The sequence below is a fragment of the Phacochoerus africanus genome, chromosome 7 (assembly GCF_016906955.1).
Source record: "Phacochoerus africanus isolate WHEZ1 chromosome 7, ROS_Pafr_v1, whole genome shotgun sequence".
Taxonomy (NCBI): Eukaryota; Metazoa; Chordata; class Mammalia; order Artiodactyla; family Suidae; genus Phacochoerus; species Phacochoerus africanus.
The window spans coordinates 48,964,653-48,984,512 of record NC_062550.1 but is presented as its reverse complement, the minus strand read 5'-3'; the positions used below and the strand labels follow the sequence as shown (position 1 = coordinate 48,984,512).

At 39.1% G+C, this 19,860-nt stretch overlaps 1 protein-coding gene across 3 annotated transcripts in view; it reads left to right on the top strand.

Moving 5' to 3' along the window:
• Window positions 1-19,860, top strand: part of CCDC91 (coiled-coil domain containing 91) — a 379,139-nt gene that overhangs the window by 352,464 nt on the left and 6,815 nt on the right. The window contains exons 13-14 of one of the 3 annotated variants that reach the window (XM_047787311.1): window positions 9,750-9,814; window positions 13,416-13,476. The exons of 1 other annotated variant lie outside the window; for it this stretch is intronic. In XM_047787311.1, coding sequence (XP_047643267.1) covers window positions 9,750-9,814; window positions 13,416-13,440 — 90 coding nt within the window. In that variant the 3' untranslated portion in view covers window positions 13,441-13,476. Of the gene's footprint in view, window positions 1-9,749; window positions 9,815-13,415; window positions 13,477-19,860 lie in introns of those variants that run through there. One more of the 3 variants, XM_047787313.1, reaches the window with a different exon arrangement.

Genomic DNA, 19,860 nt, shown 5'->3' with positions numbered 1-19,860 from the left:
TGACTCCATTTTTAGTCATGCTTGAAGTTTCATTATTAGAAGAGTTCTTTCCTCCACACACACACAAAAAGAACATCTGCTATATCTGCTTTGTGCCAAGTATTTTTTTTTCACATGTTATCTTGACAACCCTGTGAAGTTAAAATAACCCTGTGAAGGATATGATACATCCATCTTTATTAGGTGTTTATTTGCCCATGATAACCAGGCAGAGTTGGGATTCAACCCTAGAGCTTTCAACAGGTGGCTTTACTCTTTCTTTTACGCTGGAGATACCTGATTTCTCTCCACGAAGCATTATCTGGAAGTTTTTGTCCCGTGTTGTCTTATCACATTATTTTAATCTTTTAAGAAGGAGACTAGCCCCCTCTTACAAGCCTAGCTGGATTTTTTTTTTTTTTGAACTTTTTTTTGGGGGGGTCACACCCACAGCATGTGGAAGTTCCCAGGCCAAGGATCAAACCTGCACCACAGCAGTGAAAACACCAGATCCTTAACCACTAGGACCGCAGGGAACTCTGTAAGCCTAGTTGAAATTCTAGCCCTGCCACATTCTAACTGTGGAACACCAGACACGTTGCCTAACCAATTTGAGTCTGTTTTCTTGTTTGTGAGGTCATTTTTATAGTGGTTTTTATAGGCTTTTTTGTGAAAATTAAATTAAGCTTGTAAAACGCCCCATAGAGTAAACCTCACTGGTATGTCTACCCATTCACAATAAGCCCCCTTTCTCTGGGAACTGCTCACATATACAGGTGTGGTAACCCACAGACAACTGGCTTAACAGTATGCCTCTGCCCATCTGACACTGACTGGCTGATCCACAGGTGAAGACCAGTTGGGCCTCTTGTGAAGGGTGACGGGGCTGGGATACTTCAACTGTTTTAGCCTAGGGTGACAGTCATGAACCCTAACTCTAAGGTCAGAAGTCCCCTGATAGCTGCCTTTCCTAAGTCTTGGATTCTTTGAGCTACCCAAGTATTCTTCCAATATGCCAGCACCACTTACTTTTTTCCCTTAAGCTAGCCAGAGCCAGTTTCTATTACACACAACCAAAAAAGCATTAACGGAGGCAATCCAGCACAGAGCCCGGTGCATAATCCCTGGATACTCGGCCCTTGTAAATTCTTCATTTCCTCCACCATACTAATCCTCATCCAAAATGGGAACAGTCTTTGATTTATTTTAAGGAATGTTAAAAATATAACAACCAAAGCCCCTATTGTCTAATGAAGCCAAGTAAATCCACAGATACCTAAAACTAAGAAAAAATAGTGCCCTATTTAGAAGTTCTCTGTCACTCAGAATCTGGAGTGGAGGTTTAAATTCAGCTTCACTAAATGCTGATTCATGTTGCAATTCAAAGGAGGCTTACTCAGTGATTGCTTTGAAATCAAAACCAGAGTGATGTCCTTACGGCTGGCGTTATTCTGCACCGAGCTGGGTATCTATAATTATAACTTCTTTGCCTGACAGTTAAACTGAATGGAGTCAGGAAATGCTATCTATGCTTTCGAGAACAATTTAAAAAAAGAAGTATTCATTCACTGAATTAAAAAAAAAATCATCTTTGCATAATAAATCCCGAATAAGGAAAAAAGCCATATATAGAAACCTGAAAAACATGTATGAAATGGCAAGAGAAAAAGAATTGTTAGATCCAAGCACTTAGCCCTTAGTCTTCTGTTTACAGACCCGTAAACAACTACTGTGTCTCCAAAGGCTCTCCTAACAAAGCAGAGAGCCAATGTGTTGTGAATCCACTTACTCGTAGGCATCACCACCAGCGTGATAGTAAGTAGGCAGAAAGAATACATGAAAACTCACAGATGTGACTGCCAGAGTTTTTGTTGTTGTTGTTGTTTTAAAGCCAGACAAAACTAGAATTGTTCCCTTTAGTTAACTGAAAAATAAACTCATTTTCATACACCCCAGTCTGCCATAATGCAGGGGCAACTTGAGCATCAGTCATTTGTCTATTTAAATACAAAGAGCTGGTAAGATTTTCTTTGCTCGCATCTAGTTTTCCCAGAAGTACCCCATTCTTAACAAGTTTATCCCCTTTATTTTTTTTAATTTTTAAACTTTTTTTATTTTTTTGTCTTTTTGGCTTTTCTAGGGCTGCTCCTACAGCATATGGAGGTTCCCAGGCTAGGAGTCTAATCGGAGTCATAGCCACTGGCCTACGCCAGAGCCACAGCAACACAGGCTCCGAGCCACGTCTGTGACCTACACCACAGCTCATGGCAACACCGGATACTTAACCCACTGAGCAAGGCCAGGGATCAAACCCACAACCTCCTGGTTCCTAGTCAGATTCATTAACCACTGAGCCACAACGGGAACACCAAGTTTATTCCCTTTAAATTCCACCTCCCCCCGCCCCCGGACTTTGCACGCCAGGCTTTTTCTGTAGAATACATGTGGAATTAACTAATATTTTGTGTTAGTTGATATTTGTAAGTAATAATTTGTTAACTATTAATGATTATATAACATGCAAAGAAAAAAAATATATATATATATATACCCTTCTGAAGGAAGAGCCCACATCTGCCTTGTTTGTTGTATCCTGAAGGTGTTTTCTAGTGCCTAGCCTGTGTGTGGACTCAGTATATAATCGATTTAGTAAATAATTGAATCAGCTATTCTACTTGCAGTATAATAAATCAACTAATCCTAAACTAACAGAATCTGACTCCTAATTTAAAGGATTAGCTAAAATGGCTGTGTTTCTAAATGATGTTCTAGAAGAAAGTTAAAGAACTCTCATAGAACAGTGGCCAGCCTTCTGAACACTTTAAAATGAATCTGTATTTCCTTTTTTTTAATTTTTATTTTTTTTAATTTTATTTTTAAATGTTATTTTCTTTTTATTAGAATATACTTGATTTACAGTGTTGTGTCCTTTTCTGTGTAGCATTCTGACCTAGTCACACATTCTTTTCCTCATACTTTTTTCCATCATGCTCTCTCCCAAGAAATTGGATATAGTTCTCTGTGCTGTACAGTAGGACCTCATTGCTTATCCATTCTAAATGCAATAGTTTGCATCTACTAACCCTAAACTCCCTGTCCATCCCACTCCCTCTCCCCCTCCCCTCCACCTCCCTGGCAAGCACAAGTCTGTTCTCTGTGTCTGTCTGCTACTAGGATGACTAAGTCATAGCTATAAGAACACTACTAAATTGATATGCTTCCAAATGTACAAGACCCTCTGAGAGTGTAAATAGGGAAGGACATAAGGAAAATTATATGAGAAATAACTTCTTGTAGTGCCAAAAATACCTGGCCATAAGAGTGAGAAACAGCCTCCAGGTGAGTGGGCTATAGGGTAAATACTAGACTCATAGGTCCTGGTCCTTCTGGTTTGTTACAATAAGAGGGAGGGAGAAAGTTTGGAGAAAAGATTGTATGCATAGGGTTTTGTAATCAAGAATAGGAGCTTCAGAGGGCCCAGAAGGAGTGATGGGTGAGGAGAGGAGAGGGTTTGGGTTTGGGTCAGATCAGGGGACATTCAGAGCAATGTGGTATGAGAGTCCTGGTGATAACAGTGCCAAAGGATATCTGATAGTCTTTCTAAATCTAACTTGGACTCCCAACTGCGATGCAAACTGGTCTTGTATTTTTGAGAAGTATACAGAAATCAAGGAACAAACTCATTCAAAAGGTAGGAAAACTTGACTCAATCCTGGCGAACATTCAGTTCTCAGAAGTCTGGGAGCTGATTTAAACAGAAATAACTGAAGCCACAGAATGTGCAAATCACTGACTTTAACACAGCTCAGATACTGAAGCAGTTTATAGAAAATTTCTTGTGGCAAGATATATATGTAACAAATTTTGAGTTTTTGCTCTTTTGGGTAGGTGTTCATGTCTAAAAATGTTAGAACCATATGCATGTGTAACTGGGTCACCTTTGCTGTACAGTAGAAAATTGACAGTACGCTGTAAACCAGCTACAATGAAAAAAATAAAAATCATCTAAAATTTTTTAAAAAGTTAGAACCACTGGACACTGTGCAAAGCACTACATTTATGGAATATACTTTCCCTGTAATTGTTTAAATCTTTTTTTTTACCTGCTTTCCATAACTGCCAAAAATGTAAATGTTTAATCATTTTTTTTAAATGTGATTCAAGGAGTAAAATTTTAGCTATTGTCTCAGGGAGTTATTCTTTAGAATTCATTCTACATTGTAATTTTACAGGCAAACCATATGTTCATGGTTTTTTAGACAGCTAAAAATAAGAACACACTTTATCTTTCTTAGAATTTTTTTTCTCATAAAGCAGGGAACAGAGTTTTGTTTTTTTTTTTACACTTTGTATCAAATCAAAATTGACATGTTGGTAGCAGTTGGATAAAATGAGGTAAACTAGGTAGAAATATCAAATCAGATTTTTAAAGAGAATTCCAGGCATAGATTCCAAGTGGTCCAGATAACCAGGTACAGTTATTGACAAGTGAGATGGCATCTCTTTTTCATGAATTGAATTCTTCCAAAGTGCCACAGTGATGCTACCTAATATAAATCCTTGGTTGTGCTAGTGATTCCCCACATGAGGAATTCTGTGCTCAGAACTGTGTTTTATCTCTATTCATTAGAATTTGAGATGCATATTCTCTAATATACACATTAAGTGATCTACCTGGGAAGCCCAAAAATCCTCTATAACCCATCATGCAGTGCTACATAGGCTTCAGCTGTAAATGCAGTGGGGTTGGTTCCCTCATTTAAAAAAATTTTTTTTCTTTTTACAGCCACACCTGTGGCATATGGAAGTTCCCATCCTAGGGTTTGAACCAGAGCCACAGATGCCAGCCTACACCATAGCCATAGCAACACCAAGTCTGAACCACATCTGCAATGCCTGATCTTTAACCCACTGACCGAGGTCAGGGATTGATCCTGAATCTTCACAGACACTATATCAGGTTCTTAACCCACTGAACCATGATGAGAACTCCCATGGTGCCCTCATTTTTTATTTTCTTTCTACGTGATCTCTTCAGATTCCAGAGCCTTACATGCTCTGTAGAAACTCAAGGTCACCAACTTTAAGTCCAGAGTCCTATATTCAACTGCCTACTTAATATTTCCACTTAGATATGGTACTTCACAGGTCAAAAACAGCACTCTTGGAGTTTCTGTAGTGGCTCAGCATAAATGAATCCGACTAGGAACCATGAGGTTGGGGGTTCGAACCCTGGCCTCACTCAATGGGTCGAGGATCTGGCGTTGCTGTGAGCTGTGGTGTAGGTTGCAGACATGACTTGGATCTGGCATTGCTGTGGCTGTGGTATAGGTCAGCAGCTGTAGTTCCAATTCAACCCCTAGCCTGGGAACCTCCATATGCCGTGGGTGTGACCCTAAAAAGACAAAAACAAAAACAAAAAAAACTCAGCACTCTTCATCCTCACCCCACCTCGACCAACCAGAAGTCTTTGTCTCTTCTAACATTTTCCATCGTGACGAATATCATCCCTCCCCATTTCTCTCTTCTCTCTCCCTCCCTCCTTCAAATTCAGTACTTTTCAGCTTTACTTCAAGACTTACCTAGAATCCATCTACTTTTTTTCCCCATTCATTCTCATGACTTCCTCCCTAACCAAAGCCTTTGTCATCTCTTGCCTAGACTTTTGATATACGCTGCTAAGTGAGCCTTTGTTCTTGTGCTTGCACCCAAATAATCAGTTCTCCATATTATAGGTAATAGTCTCTATGGGAAAATCCCTTGATAAATTTCACTTTGGGTACTAGGAACACACGCAGTACAGTAGGAATAGATTCAAGTCATTGGTGGTGGTTTCAGTCATTGGAACAGGTATGCTAACAGGATCAAGTGCAGATTAAGTCTGATTGGGTTGAGAAAATGAGAAAGTTGGTAAATGGTTAAGCAACCTGACAGTCTGCAATGGGTTAGTGTATACCTGTTTGGCATCCAGCTGCTTCCTTTTCACATCCTATTCTTTATGGCTTAAGCTTTGACCTGCTTGCTTCTTGACCATTACTTAGCTTTCTGCCTGGAGTGTTTCTCCTTGGGGTTTTGCCACAGAACATAACTCATTATTATAGAAGTTCCCATTGTGCCTCAGGGGGTTAAGAACCCAACTAGTATCTATGAGGATGCAGGTTTGATCCCTCGCCTCGCTCAGTGGGTTAAGGATCTGGTGTTGCTGCCAGCTGCAGCATAGGTCACAGATGTGGCTCAGATCTGGTGTTACTGTGGCTGTGGTATGTGTGGTGGCTGTGGCCTGAAGCTGCAGCTCCGATTCAACCCCTAGCCTGAGAACTTTCATATGGTACAGGTAGGACCTTAAAAAAAAATTATAAATATCCGCAATCTCTTAGATAACTCTTTTGAGATTGGTTGTGAATTTTATTCACAGTGGTGGGAAAAGTGGAAGTAAAAAATACTCCTTTTTCTCCCCCTCCCTCTTGTGCTAGTGGTGAATCTTTTGATCCAGAATTTTATATACTACCAAAAAATAAGCAGCTTCAGACCATTCTGGGCATTTTCTGAGAGAGTGGAGTAATAGGCTCTAGATACAAGGTAATGAAGGAATAGCACTTGCTTAGGGCATGGAAGACCAACATTTTCTCAGCCTTCATTAGCCTTCATCTAGAGAGGAGAGAGAGAGAGGCTTCTCAGCCCTCAGAAAAACTGTATTCTTTCTTCTCTTTGCCATGTAGCCAAACCAATCCTGCCATTATGGTGAACACTGAAGAATAACAAGGTAGGAGGCTTAGATGAGGGTTGGTTGGGTTGTAAGAAAAGGGAAATAGCAAAACCAGAGAAATTCCAACCAGGAGCACCCTGTCCCTTCCTGGCTTGCTGTTCTCATTATTATGTATTCAACTGACTAGCAGAAATACTTGAGAGGTGAAATGTATCATGTACCCCTCAGGAAAACAAGCTTGCTTCAACTAACTGAGATCACTGTCAGGTGGCCATGCTTCTTTCCTCTGCAAAATACAGAATATGTTACCACATAAGACCACAAAGTTGGAGCATTTCCATGAAATAATTAATGACAAAACAAGGGGTGAAATTAAGGCATGAGATTGTTTTCACTCTTATTTTGTGCTGTAAGTATTTTTGCATACTTCCTCTTAAAGAATAAGAAAAAAGAAGCCTATATCTTAGTATGTTCAATGAGAAAGAGAAACTACAAACAGATATCTTTACTGGCAATCATTTAGCAATGCTTCTGGATAGAACTTTTAGAAATGAGGGAAACTTCTATACCTGGATCATGTAATATGGTGACCACTAGCTATATGTGGCTATTGGGTACTTGAAATGTGGTTAGTGTATTTTACTCAAAACTTTATTTTGTTTAATTTCAATTAAATTTAAATTTATATAGTTGCATGTGACTAGTAGCTACCATATTGGAGATTGTGAATCTAGAAAGTTCCTTGCCAGGGAAGAAGCAATGACCAGGTTTATTTCCCTGATCTTTAACACAGTCAAACTTGTTTCCTTCCACCCTTCTTAAGATTACTGTGGGGAGCAAGCAGGTCATGAGTGTAGATGTGTGTGAAACTCTTTAAGGAAAGGTATTTCACTAGCAGAAAGCTAAGAGGGCAGTAATGTTGATATATTATTTAATTTTTATCATAAATAAAGGGTAAAAAAGACTAAATGAAACCAGCTATAATGGCAAAAATAAAAATCATTATTTAAAAAAAGACTTAATTTTGTGGAGTAACCTTTGACTAATGTGCTAGTCTCGGAGTGAGGAACATTTCTAGCTTAATGCCAACAAAGAGAAAAGACTTCTATGACCTCTGGCCAAAATTATCCAAAAAATCAGAACCTCATCTCTTAAACGTAAGGAAATACTATAGATACAGCCCTGGTTTACTTTTGAGAGTAACCTGGAGAGTCAATGTAACTTTGATCTTTAAAATGAAGCAGAAATTTAACAACCTCATCAACTCCATTGATTCAAAATAATTCAAATTAGTCCTTTTTCAAAAGTTGAATACTAAGGATTCAGACTTCCAAAATGGATTTTGATTAATTAAAAACTAATGTCTAATTAGTTATGAGTCTTCAAAAATATTTTATTTACACTCCTTCCCCAATAGTTGAATGTGTTGAGAAGCATCTTTTCACTAAAATATATATATATATATATATATATATATATATACACATATGTATGTGTATATGTATATACATATCAAGCTCCTATTCTGTATCATGCACTGTGGTGGACATCCACAATTCGTTAATGCTGTTAACAGTTCTTTTGAAGAAGAGGAAACCCAGGCTGAGAGAGGGTTATTAACACACCAATGATCACTGCTTTATAAGGTGTGAAGCTGACAGCCAACCAAGGGCTACCTAACTGAGTAGGTAGGTACCTACTCCCCACCTTATACCAGAGTCCATGCTTTTCAGAAGGGGAAACATTTCTTTTCATCAGGTTACCTATTTATGTAACCAGCCACTCAGTCTCCTTGGATTCACCTTTGTGATGTGTCTCCCACCAAAGGATGCTGATGATCTTGCTCAGTACAAATCCCAGGCTCAGCTTCTTGGTGACCAGATTATGCTGAGAGGTGCATCACCACACCTGCACTAAATCCACAGCTTATTGGAGTGTCAAGGCTTCTGCTGATGAGGCAAAGTTGTGGGAAAACCATTTCCCTGGTGGGAAAAGATCTGTGTTGTGCAGCTCAAGCAAATGAATCCAGCTTAATACTCTGATTTAATCTGGAGTTACATTAACTCAATGACAGGAAAGCCTGGCTGGACTATGAAGTCAAGAAATCAACTGTGAAACTATGAGCCAATATAAAGTAATGATAAAGATTCTTCCAGAAGACTAATATTCTCCCAAACGCTAATCAATTCTTAAGGGAAATGATCAGTCCCAATCAATAACTTGTTGGTGTGATGAGAATTATAACCTTGGATTTTCAGAGAAGAAAATAGAAGTGGCTCGTATAAAGTAATTTAATTCTGTTCTAATTCTTAGTCATAGAGCACAACATACAGCCAACACACACTAGCTCCCTTCTTCAAATTTTACCTATTATTTGAAATTGATACAGTTGATCAGTGATAGTAACATCAGAAATTACATCACATGTTAAGTAATTTGGAAATTCACGATAGAGTATTGTTGCCATTGCAAAACTTTACTGAGAGAGTATTTGTATTCTTCCCTTTCATAATTTGCCATGGTTTATGTAGGATGGAGCCAGAATGACCAGGTTCAAGTCTCGTGTCCATCATTCACCAGCTTAATATTTAACCTCCCTTATGCCTCAGTTTCCTCAGTTTTACACAATAGAACTCACAAGGTTGTTAGGTTAATACATACGAAACCATTAAAATGATGGCTGCCCATAGAGTTTGTGTTCTGTATTCATTTAAAAAATGCTCTTTGCCTTTACTTTAAAATTTCCCATTATCATTATTTTTGTTAATATTTTTATATTGGTGGAATGTCACTTTTTAGCTTTTAAAAATGCTTTTGTTATACTGATTCATCTGTTCTGGTGGATATCTTTCACTCTCTGTCAAACCAAGTCTTAATTTATTTGAAACACATTTTATGATCTGTCATCTTTCAGCCAGATCTCCTATTAGCTTCTAAGGAAGAAGCTTAGAATTCTGTAAAACATCTTCAGAGAGGGTGCATAATAAGGCTTAACCAAATGACTTTTTTTGCCCCAGTGGCAGCAAATATTTTGAGTATTCTAAAATGCTCTTTCCTTCAACAGTTATCTAAAATTAGAGCATCTGACAGCCATACGACCTCCATATTTCACTGTTGTGACTGTCTCAGGTATGTTTACCTTCTACAGATTTAGTCCCCTAATCTCTTTCTCTTCCTCCCCCTTCTCCCCCACTCTGCTGCATTCCTGTCTGCTGTGAAAAGTGGTGACAAATAATAATCTGAACTCGACCACAGTCATATGAAGTCAGATGGAGAACTTGGCCTTGTATCAAACCTTAAAGCAGAGGGGAAGGGTGGAAACTGCCGTCTTGTAAATAGCAAGCCACCCAGGGTGTAAGCCCTGAAAACATGTAAATAACACTACGTCTCATATGTTTTATTTCTCAATTTTGTCATGCTACCTTTGCCAGCTAGTTTAACTGAGTGTGATTTGCAATGTTATTTTATTGAACATTTTTTGACAATTTGAGTACAGCTCTGAATGTAGTATTAAATCCTCTTCTGGCTCGGCAGATTGCAAAATTGCACGCTCTGTCTACACATCAAATCCTAGGTCTGGAGGGGAATTCAGACTTGACCTCTTCCAGCACATCCAGAAAACACAGCATTTGAGCTCTCTCACAGCAGATGGTATTTCAAACTATCCTAAATGCCATCCATACAAGATTAATTCTGTTATTAAAGAATTTCACACAAAGATTAAAATTAAGCTTGTAAATTCTTATAATTTTTTTTTTTTTTGTCTTGTTCAAGGAGCTCTAGCCAGCTCCAATGGCTGGACTAGTAAGTTTAATCACACCTCTCTGACTAAGGAGGAAACTAAATATCATAAAATATGTTAACAATTTAGTTCTAAATTCTTTGTGTCAGCTCTATGTGTCAGGTTTGGGATTGGTCAATTTTTTAAACCATCAGGGCTCTGATATTGAAAAGATCCCAGAGAAAAGCTATGCTGAAGAACTCGCAAGGACTCAGTTCATCTCTGGCAACCCTTTTATAGAGATTTTTGGTATAGCCAGAAACTACACTGGCACAATACTTAAAGCTTTGGCCTCACATGAATTTAAATTATAATTATATTACATTATAATATTTTTCTAAGAATTCTATAAGAAAAAACATATATGGTCAAAGGAAGGAAAAAAATGCTTTAATCAAAGTTCCAATGGTTAAATATCATATATTCAGTGATAGAATCTAGATTTACCTCAAAACCATATATTTTAATCAGCTTCCCATTGAGCCTTCTATTCTCACGGATTCTGTTATTATTTATATTGATTTTCAGCTATGAATCAACAAAGAAAAGATATAATGCTTTAAAATATTAGCTCTATGGCATTTTAAATTTCTTTTAAAATGAATTTACATTGATTTTATTTTATTTTTCTAATTATATTTCACCTTATTGTGCTTTGCAAATATTGCATTTTTTTTTATAAATTGAAGGTTTGTGGCAACCCTGGGTCTAACATGTCTGTCAACCCCATTTTTCCAACATCATTTGCTCACTTTGTGTCTCTATATCACATTTTGGTCATTTTTATAGGAGTTCAAGATTTTTCAATATTCTTTTTGAAATTTTTTTATTATTGCTGATTTACAATGTTCTGTCAATTTCTGCTATACAGCAAAGTGACCCAGTCATATACATATATTTTTTCTCACATTATTCTCCATCATGTTTCTTCACAAGTGATTGGATATAGTTCCCTGTACCATACAGCAGTGAATTTACATTGATTTTAAATCTACCTTTAGTTCGATTTTTTAAATGTACTCAAATTGCAGAGTTCTTCATTCATTGGCACCTGAGATCTATTCATTTCATGTATGATTAAGTGGTTTCTTCATCAATTTATTGATTTAATTTGTATAATTGTCCCCTGTTAAAAGAAGCAATAGCTCTGTTATGTATTTCCTTGGAAATGTTTTAAACTGTATGTAAAGACTTCTGGTCTTATTCTCTCCAGTTCTCCTCTGTTTCTGGGATAGAGGATGGATTATATTTCCCTAAACCATGATAGTTAGGGGAGCGGCCCTGCAATACTAGTGGGCTATGAGCAAAACTGTATTATATCATGTTCAGGCCCAAACATTCAATTACTGCTGCCAGACCCACCAGCCCAAAGCTCTCTCCCCATGCTGAGTGATGGTAAAAGTGAACTCAGGTTGAGATTTTGGAGACCCAGGATCAAAACAGCCTATGTCAACAAGTTGCCACAAGAAGGACAGTTGGTTTGGAGGGTCTCCTGTAGCCAAACAAATGGTTTTATTTAAAAAAAATTTTTTTAACGGTTTTTATTTTTTTCCATTATAGCTGATTTACAGTGTTCTATCAATTTCCTACTGTATAGCAAGGTGACCCAGTCACACATACATATATGTACATTCTTTTTCTCACATTGTCCTCTACCATGCTCCATCACAAGTGACAAGACATAGTTCCAGTGCTATACAGCAGGATCTCATTTCTTATCCATTCCGAAGGCAATAGTTTGCATCTAATAGCCCCAGATTCCCAGTCCATTCCACTCCATCTCTCTCTTCCTCGTCAACCACAAGTCTGTTCTCCAAGTCCATGAGTTTCTTTTCTGTGGAAAGTTTCATTTGTGCCGTATATTAGATTCCAGATATAAATGATATCCAATGGTACATGTCTTTCTCTCTCTGACTTAATTCACTTAGTACAGGAGTCTCTAGTTCCATCCATGTTGCTGCAAATGGCATTACTTTGTTCATTTTCTGGCTGAGTAGTATTCTGTTGCACATACATACCACATCTTCTTAATCCATTCCTCTGTTGATAGACATTTAGGTTGTTTCCATATCTTGGCTATTGTGAATAGCGCTGCAATAAACATACATGTGTCTTTTTCAGGGAAAATTTTGTCTGGGTATATGCCCAAGAGTGGGATTGCTGGATCGTATGGTAGTTCTATATTTAGTTTTCTGAGGTACCTCCATACTGTTTTCCACAAATGGCTTTAATCGAATGAGAAATAAACCTTTTTTGGTATAAGTTACTGAAATCTGTTAGTTTTCTGTTATTGCAGAATAACCTGTTCTCTTAATATAAATAGACAGGATATAACAAAACTCAGGAGAAAATCTAATTTCCTTGAGAATTTTACTGAGACTTACTTAGATCTTGTTCCCAAAAGATCCCATCAACTTTCACAGCAATGAATGGTGGTTTGGTGTCTACGGTTTACAGGCTCTACCCAAGTTACCTAGGATACAAAGATGATGAGGATATAAGTGCTTACCTTCAGATTGTACAAAAGTACTTCCTGGGGTGATGCTGAGCCATTCAAAGTTGGAAAATGTTACTGAAAACTATTTTTTCTTACCAAAATTTGTTAATTTGAAAATGGCACCCAAGCACCAACATGCACATACACATTTTGTGTACATGTTACACGTCATTATGCTTTCAGTCTGCATGAATGTTATAAATACATGTGTATATGTATACATTTGAAGGGATGGGGGGAGATAGAAACATACAAAGAACCATATTCCTCAGTTGGTCTTTCACTAAATTTCCAAATCCAGACAGAATCAATTTGTAATAAGTAGTTTGGGTCTACCTGACACTGTCTTACACAAAATTAAAAAATAGCTTCCAGATAATGTGAAAGTCCCATATTTCACTTCCAGCCAGTCTGTAACTGGTCACTTTCTTTTTGTTTTCTTTCTTTTGCAGAATGGGTCAAAGTTGTCTGAAATGAATTAGTGCAGTAAGAAAAAAATATGTATGTATGTATGTACGTATGTATGTATTTTTTACCATTACATTGTATTTATACTTAGTTGCAGTTCTTTGTACTAAATCAAATGCAGATTTTATTGAATTACTGTTAATGCCAAAGAATTGCTATTCAATCACACAGCAATTTCCTGGTTGCACCTCAGGTCACCTCTGGTCTAGCTATGCTACTGGGTGCTGATAAGCCTTTTATATTTCACATGAGTGAAAGCACTAATTTATGGAAAAGAAATTTATGGAAAACCTGTGATAATTATTAACATCTCTGTCCTACTTTTCATGCTTTTATTTTTAAATTTTGTTGTTGTTGTTGTTGTTGTTGCTTTTTAGGGCAGCTCTTGCAGCATATGAAGTTCCCAGGCTAGGGGTCCAATCAGAGCTGTAGCTTCCAGCCTAAGCCACAGCCAGAGAAACACGGGATCCAAGCTGCATCTGTGACCTACACAACAGCTCATGACAACGCCGGATTCCTAACCCACTGAGTGAGGCCAGGGATCAAACTCATAAACTTGTGGATACTAGTCAGATTTGTTTACACTGTGCCATGATGGGAACTCCCTGTGATGGAGCTTTTTTTTTTTTTTTTTCTTGTCTTTTTGCCATTTCTTGGACCCCTCCCGTGGCATATGGAGGTTCCCAGGCTAGGGGTCGAATCGGAGCTGTAGCCACCAGTCTACGCCACAGCCACAGCAATGTGGGATCCAAGCCGCGTCTGCAGCCTACACCACAGCTCATGGCAACGTCGGATCGTTAACGCACTAAGCAAGGCCAGGGATCAAACCCGCAACCTCATGGTTCCTAGTTGGATTCGTTAACCACTGTGCCACAATGGGAACTCCCAGATTTTTTATCTCTTGTTTTTTATTTCATTTTCATTAAAATACAGTTGATTTATGGGAGTGCATCAATTTCTGCTCTCTGTTGTACAGCTTAGTGACCCAGAGATAGATATCTATCTATCTATCTATCTATCTATATATATATAGATAGATAGATATACACACACACACACATAAATATTATATATTCTTTTTCTTATACTATCGTCTATCATGTTCTATCCCAAGAGGTTTTCATCCATGATACCTCCTTCCAGTGGCTAATGGTGTTTTTATGTCACATATTAGGGAAGTAAGCGTAATTATCTCTAAGACAAACATCTATCAAGTGAACAAACTTCTATCCAAACTCAGATCTGGGCTCTGATGACATATATCATCCCATTTTTTAATATAAAAATATCCTTTGTGCAAATATTCCTTTTAAACCACAAGGATTCAGAACTCCAGATCACTCTTAGAATTACCTCAGTAATGTCTTACAGCATTTCTAGAGGCATGGTCATGGATCATCTGCATAAGAATCAGCTGGGATGTTTGCTAAAATGCAGATTCCTGGTCCCCAACTCAAACTTTAGGAGTCAGAATCTTCTAAAGAAGGTTTCAGAAAGTTTCATTTTTAACTTATTTTCTAGATGATTCTACTACACAGTAAAGTTTGAGAACTTCTGTTGAAACATATTTACAATCATCACTCCTGAGCAACTGGGAGGCGCTCTCTCAACTCGTGCAGGGGTGACTACTTTTATCAGAAGAACACCTCAATAAGCCCTTTAATGTTTGACAATTCACCTATGTCAAGAGTCTGAACAATGAACTAAGTTTAGCTAATAGTAGGAGCCAAGGACATACAGGGGTAACTAAAGAGCAAGGGGTAATGAAAGGAATATTTTCTTTTTCTTTTTAGGGCTGCACCTGCGGCACATGGAAGTTCCTGAGCTAGGGGTCAAATTGGAGCTGCAGCTTCTGACCTACACCACAGCCACAGCAATACTGGATCCTGGCCACATCTGTGACCTACACCACAGCTTGCGGCAATGCTGGATCCTTAACCCACCGAGCAAGGCTAGGGATTGAACCTTCATTGTCATGGATAACTATGTTGGGTTCTTAACCCACTGAGCCACAACAGGAATACTTTTTCTTAATTTGAAGAGTAATTTGAAGAAACACTGAAGTATAAATATATAATGGGTCAGTGTTAAATACGACACTGAATGCCAGATTTAGGAAATATAAAAGAGGCCAAACTTTGTAAATTTGGAGGCTTATGCTAAGGAAGAATTTGCACATAAAAATGAAAATGAAGCAGGTGCCTGGGGTGGAGAAGTTGGGCAAGAGGTTGTCTATTGCTGGATGGAGAGAAGAGAAACAGAGACAAGTGGAGGGGTGTGGAGAGCAGCATTTGAAAACAAAAAACAATCTTTACACACATTCTTTTAACCCCAGGTTAAGTGGTAGTATCCTGTTTTGCAGTTTCAAAATTTGAGTCACAGAGAAGTTCCATGAATTGCCAAAGTTCAATCGGTTAGTCGATGGCAGAACCAACCGTACTCCACTGACTCCAAAACCACTGCTTTTCCACCTAATTATATTACATTTTCTTTTGTCTTAAGCCTTCCCACTAGTTTTCAGTCTATCTGAGGATACTGTATCTGTCTGAGTCAATTGGAACTAATATGGTAGAGCCTTGAGAAAGCACATTAGTATTTCTGAGCCTTTCTTGTAGTGTTTCCCCCCTTTGGGAATAATTGCAAACCCTTGTGTTTTAATTACAATGACTTTTAGGACGCTCGAGATTTTTTCCAAACAGTTGGCTCTTGTATTTTCTTCCACTGCATTTCATCGTTAAGAGTTCTAAACTCCTCTGTATCCCAGTGGAATTTTTTCTTAGGAAGAAACACTAACTGATATAGTTTATCCGAGTGGCTTGGCGAAGGAACACACAGATAATTCTCCACTGAATATTACATATAAATGCTTTCAGGTAGCTCTCTTGGTTGAAAACAATATAAAGCAAGATTCTTTTCCAAGCCATTTGGAGGCAATTTACAGGCAAAGAACAGCATGGTCTACATCAAAAGTCATAATTCTGATTTCCATGTGTCATCTGCATGTTGCACAACTGAAAATTATTCATAGAACAAGAAATGAGAAAAGGGAAGCACATCCACCATATAACTGTGATTAAAGAATCACCCAGCATCCCTTACATGGCTGAGAATTAAGATATAGGTTTGTTATTTAAAAGTAAGCAGGAGTGGGATTTCCCATGGTGGCACAGTGGAAACGAACTTGACTAGTATTCATGAGGATGCGGGTTCGATCCCTTGCCTCGCTTAGTGGGTAAAGGTTCGGGCATTGCCATGAGCTGTGGTATAGGTCGTAGACTCAGCTCAGATCCTGCATTGCTGTGGCTGTGGTGTAGGCCAGCAGCTGTAGCTCCGACTTGAACCCTAGCCTGGGAATTTCCATTTGACGCAGGTACAGCCCTAAAAAGCAAAAATAGATAAATAAATAGTAAAAACAAAAGTATGCAGGACTAATGGATGTCCTCACTCTTTTCAGAGAACAGGGAGTCAGGACAGCTGGCTTCTGGGTCCTGGCCTCCATGAGCTCAAGGGCAAAGTCATACCACTTCTCCAGTATAACTGTATATCAGGTGATTTCTAGAGTTCCTTCCAGCACCAAGATGCTCTTATTCTGGGACAACCTGGAAAGGTAGACAATGAGGCTATGGATGCCCTCCTTGAAAATGGAAACCCTGTTATTCAAAGAATTTAATATTTCTTACCTCACAGCTAACACGGAAGGTAAGTGTCTCTGGATACTTCACTTCGTGCTTTCTGCCACCATATCACACACACTTATGTGTAAGCACAGATATAGGTTAACCTTGAACTGCCTAGCTCTGGCTCAGATAACCAGATACAGATGAAAGGATCCATGCTTTCAGCTGAACTGGGCTGATTATTTGGATAGTAGGTGGCTAAATAAGATTTCGCAAATGGACATTCTGCAGACAGGGTTTGTCCTGAAGCCCTGTTTTATTTGGACCCCTGAGTTTTTTGTGGAAAAAGAAAATGAACATATTGCTATATTTTAAATTTGGGCTATTCTGCATAAAATTTGAAATGTTCAGATTCTCCTGAAAAGCCCAAAGATCTGGCAACATGACAACAATTGGCTGAGATGAGTTCATCATAATATTGTCTTTTCAGTTCCTGCTTTCCAACCTTGGCACTGTTGAGCTTGGGCTGGATAATTCTTGTTTGTGGGGGGCCATCCCATGTAGTTTAGCTGTCCAGCCCTGTGCCCACCAGATCCCAGGAGTGGTAGCACTTTCCCTTCTGTGTGACAACCAGGGGTGACATGGCCATCAACTGTCAGCATTTGAGTAGCAATCCTTAGAGAACAGAATTTTTATTTTATTTTTTAATTTAATTTAATTTAATAAGTCTTTACAGGTTTGCACTCAGGGCATATGGAAGTTCCCAGGCTAGGGGTTGAATTGGAGCTACAGCTTCTGGCTTACACCACAGCCACAGCAGCTTGGGATCTGAACCACATCTGCGACCTGTACCACAGCTCATGGCAATGCCATATCCTTAACCCACCAAGTGAGGCCAGGGATTGAACCCTCATCCTCATGGATACTAGTTGAGTTCATTACTACCGAACCACAACAGGAACTCCAAGAACAGAATTTTAGAACTGGAAAACATGTAATGCTACCCTTTCCTTTTATGGAGGAGGACATGGAAGGTCATCCAAGAGGTGACATAACTTGCTCCAAGTGGCATGAGTAGGAAAGCTAGGGATAGAGCTAGGACTGGAACCCAGGTCCTCTGCATCCCTGTGCAGTGCCCTTGTCACCTCCACTTGCTGCCTCCCAAGCCCCCACTTGCCTGCCAGCTCCTATGGCTTTAGTTACCGACCTGGGAAGTCTGACTACTCCCCTCTCCCCAACCCACCCCAGCAAACTGATCCCTGCCTATGTACCCTGAGTGTCCTGGTGAGAGAGATGGAGCAGCTCTTCACTTGGTGGGAGCATCCTTCCGTCACTGTCTCAGTCAATGGGAAGGACTGTTTGATAAACACGGATCTTGTTATCTGCTCAGTCATTCAACAAGGATTGTCCTCATTCCCAGCCGATTGAGATCACCAGTCTCTTCTGAGTTCTTGAAACAATATCTCCTATAAAAGCTACTTACAAAATGTGCAGCCAAAACCAAATGTTTGCTGGAAGTCATTTGTCACTCTACAAACTCCTACAGTACTGGTCATTCTCCAACAATGAAATGACATTCATTATACACTGAGAACTTGTTTCACCGTCACAGGTCTTATCCTTGTTGATAGTGGTTTTAAGAATGTATTAATGATTTCCCACAAGAAAGATTTGCTTTTCAGAATAAGAGATTCCTCTGATGTCAGAAAGCACATGACAAGGCTCATTGGGCTTGGAGCCTCCAATATGTTTTACTTTTGGCCCTGCCATTATCAGTCCATGCTGGGCAGGGCCATAGTTTTTTTCAACTGTAAAATGCTGTGTGTGAGTGGCCGTGAGATCCCTCAAAGTTCTCACACAGAGTTAAATTCTTGTTTCATCTATTAGTCAAAGAGCCCACGTGAAAGGCCTTCCCTTAGGGAATCGTGTTCTAATTGCCCTGACTATTGCATTTTGATAGAGAAAGCCCCAAAGCCACATATTGTCAAGTGTTATTCCTTTACTCACCGATAGGGGGCCACCCGGAAGATTTCTCAGAAATTTTCCTAGTTAACAGCTGAAGATCTTAGAAAGAGCTAAGCCTTGTGGTCAAATAGTTCCTCAGTCGGCGTTGTGCGTCTGTTCTTCCTGGATGTCCTGCTGGATGTGAGAATCATTTGAGAGTATAAGGAATCACGAATAACCCTCCCCTCCCTTCTCGCCTCCTTCGATCTTCCCACCCAGGATTTGTCATACATTTTCGTTTTCGTATACTGTCACCTGAAGTTTACTGAGCGCTGCCATGTGACCATTCACCACCGCCATACATGTGTTCTTATCGTCTTGGCTTCTATTCTGGATACATCTCTCCCTGGTATCTTTTCCTACTCTTTCTGCTTCTGATTGTCTCATCCATTCCCTTTCCCTTCCCTTTGTCTTCCCTTTCCTTGCCTTCCCATACATATATGCCTAACATCACTTATAGAGGTGGGCTAGCGCAGTGGGCGGAAATTGATCAGGGATCAGGACGGGCATCCACCCCTCACCTCCTTCTAGGGCATGACTGTGGCTACTCTCCTACCTCCACCATCATCCAAGCAACTCAAATGTGATGCTTTCCCTTAGCCTTCTTTTCTGATATAGAAATGCCATTGAAATCATATCAGCTCTTTCCCCACACCAAAGGAATACCTAAGTCTGAACCGAGAGTCCGTTTTGGAACATTTGCCTTGCTGAGCAATGCTTTCTGTTAACCTTTGTCCTGGGAATCCAGCCACATCAGACGCTGAGCTAGTTTTGCAATTAAGATAATCTGTAGGGTAGGTCAATAAAT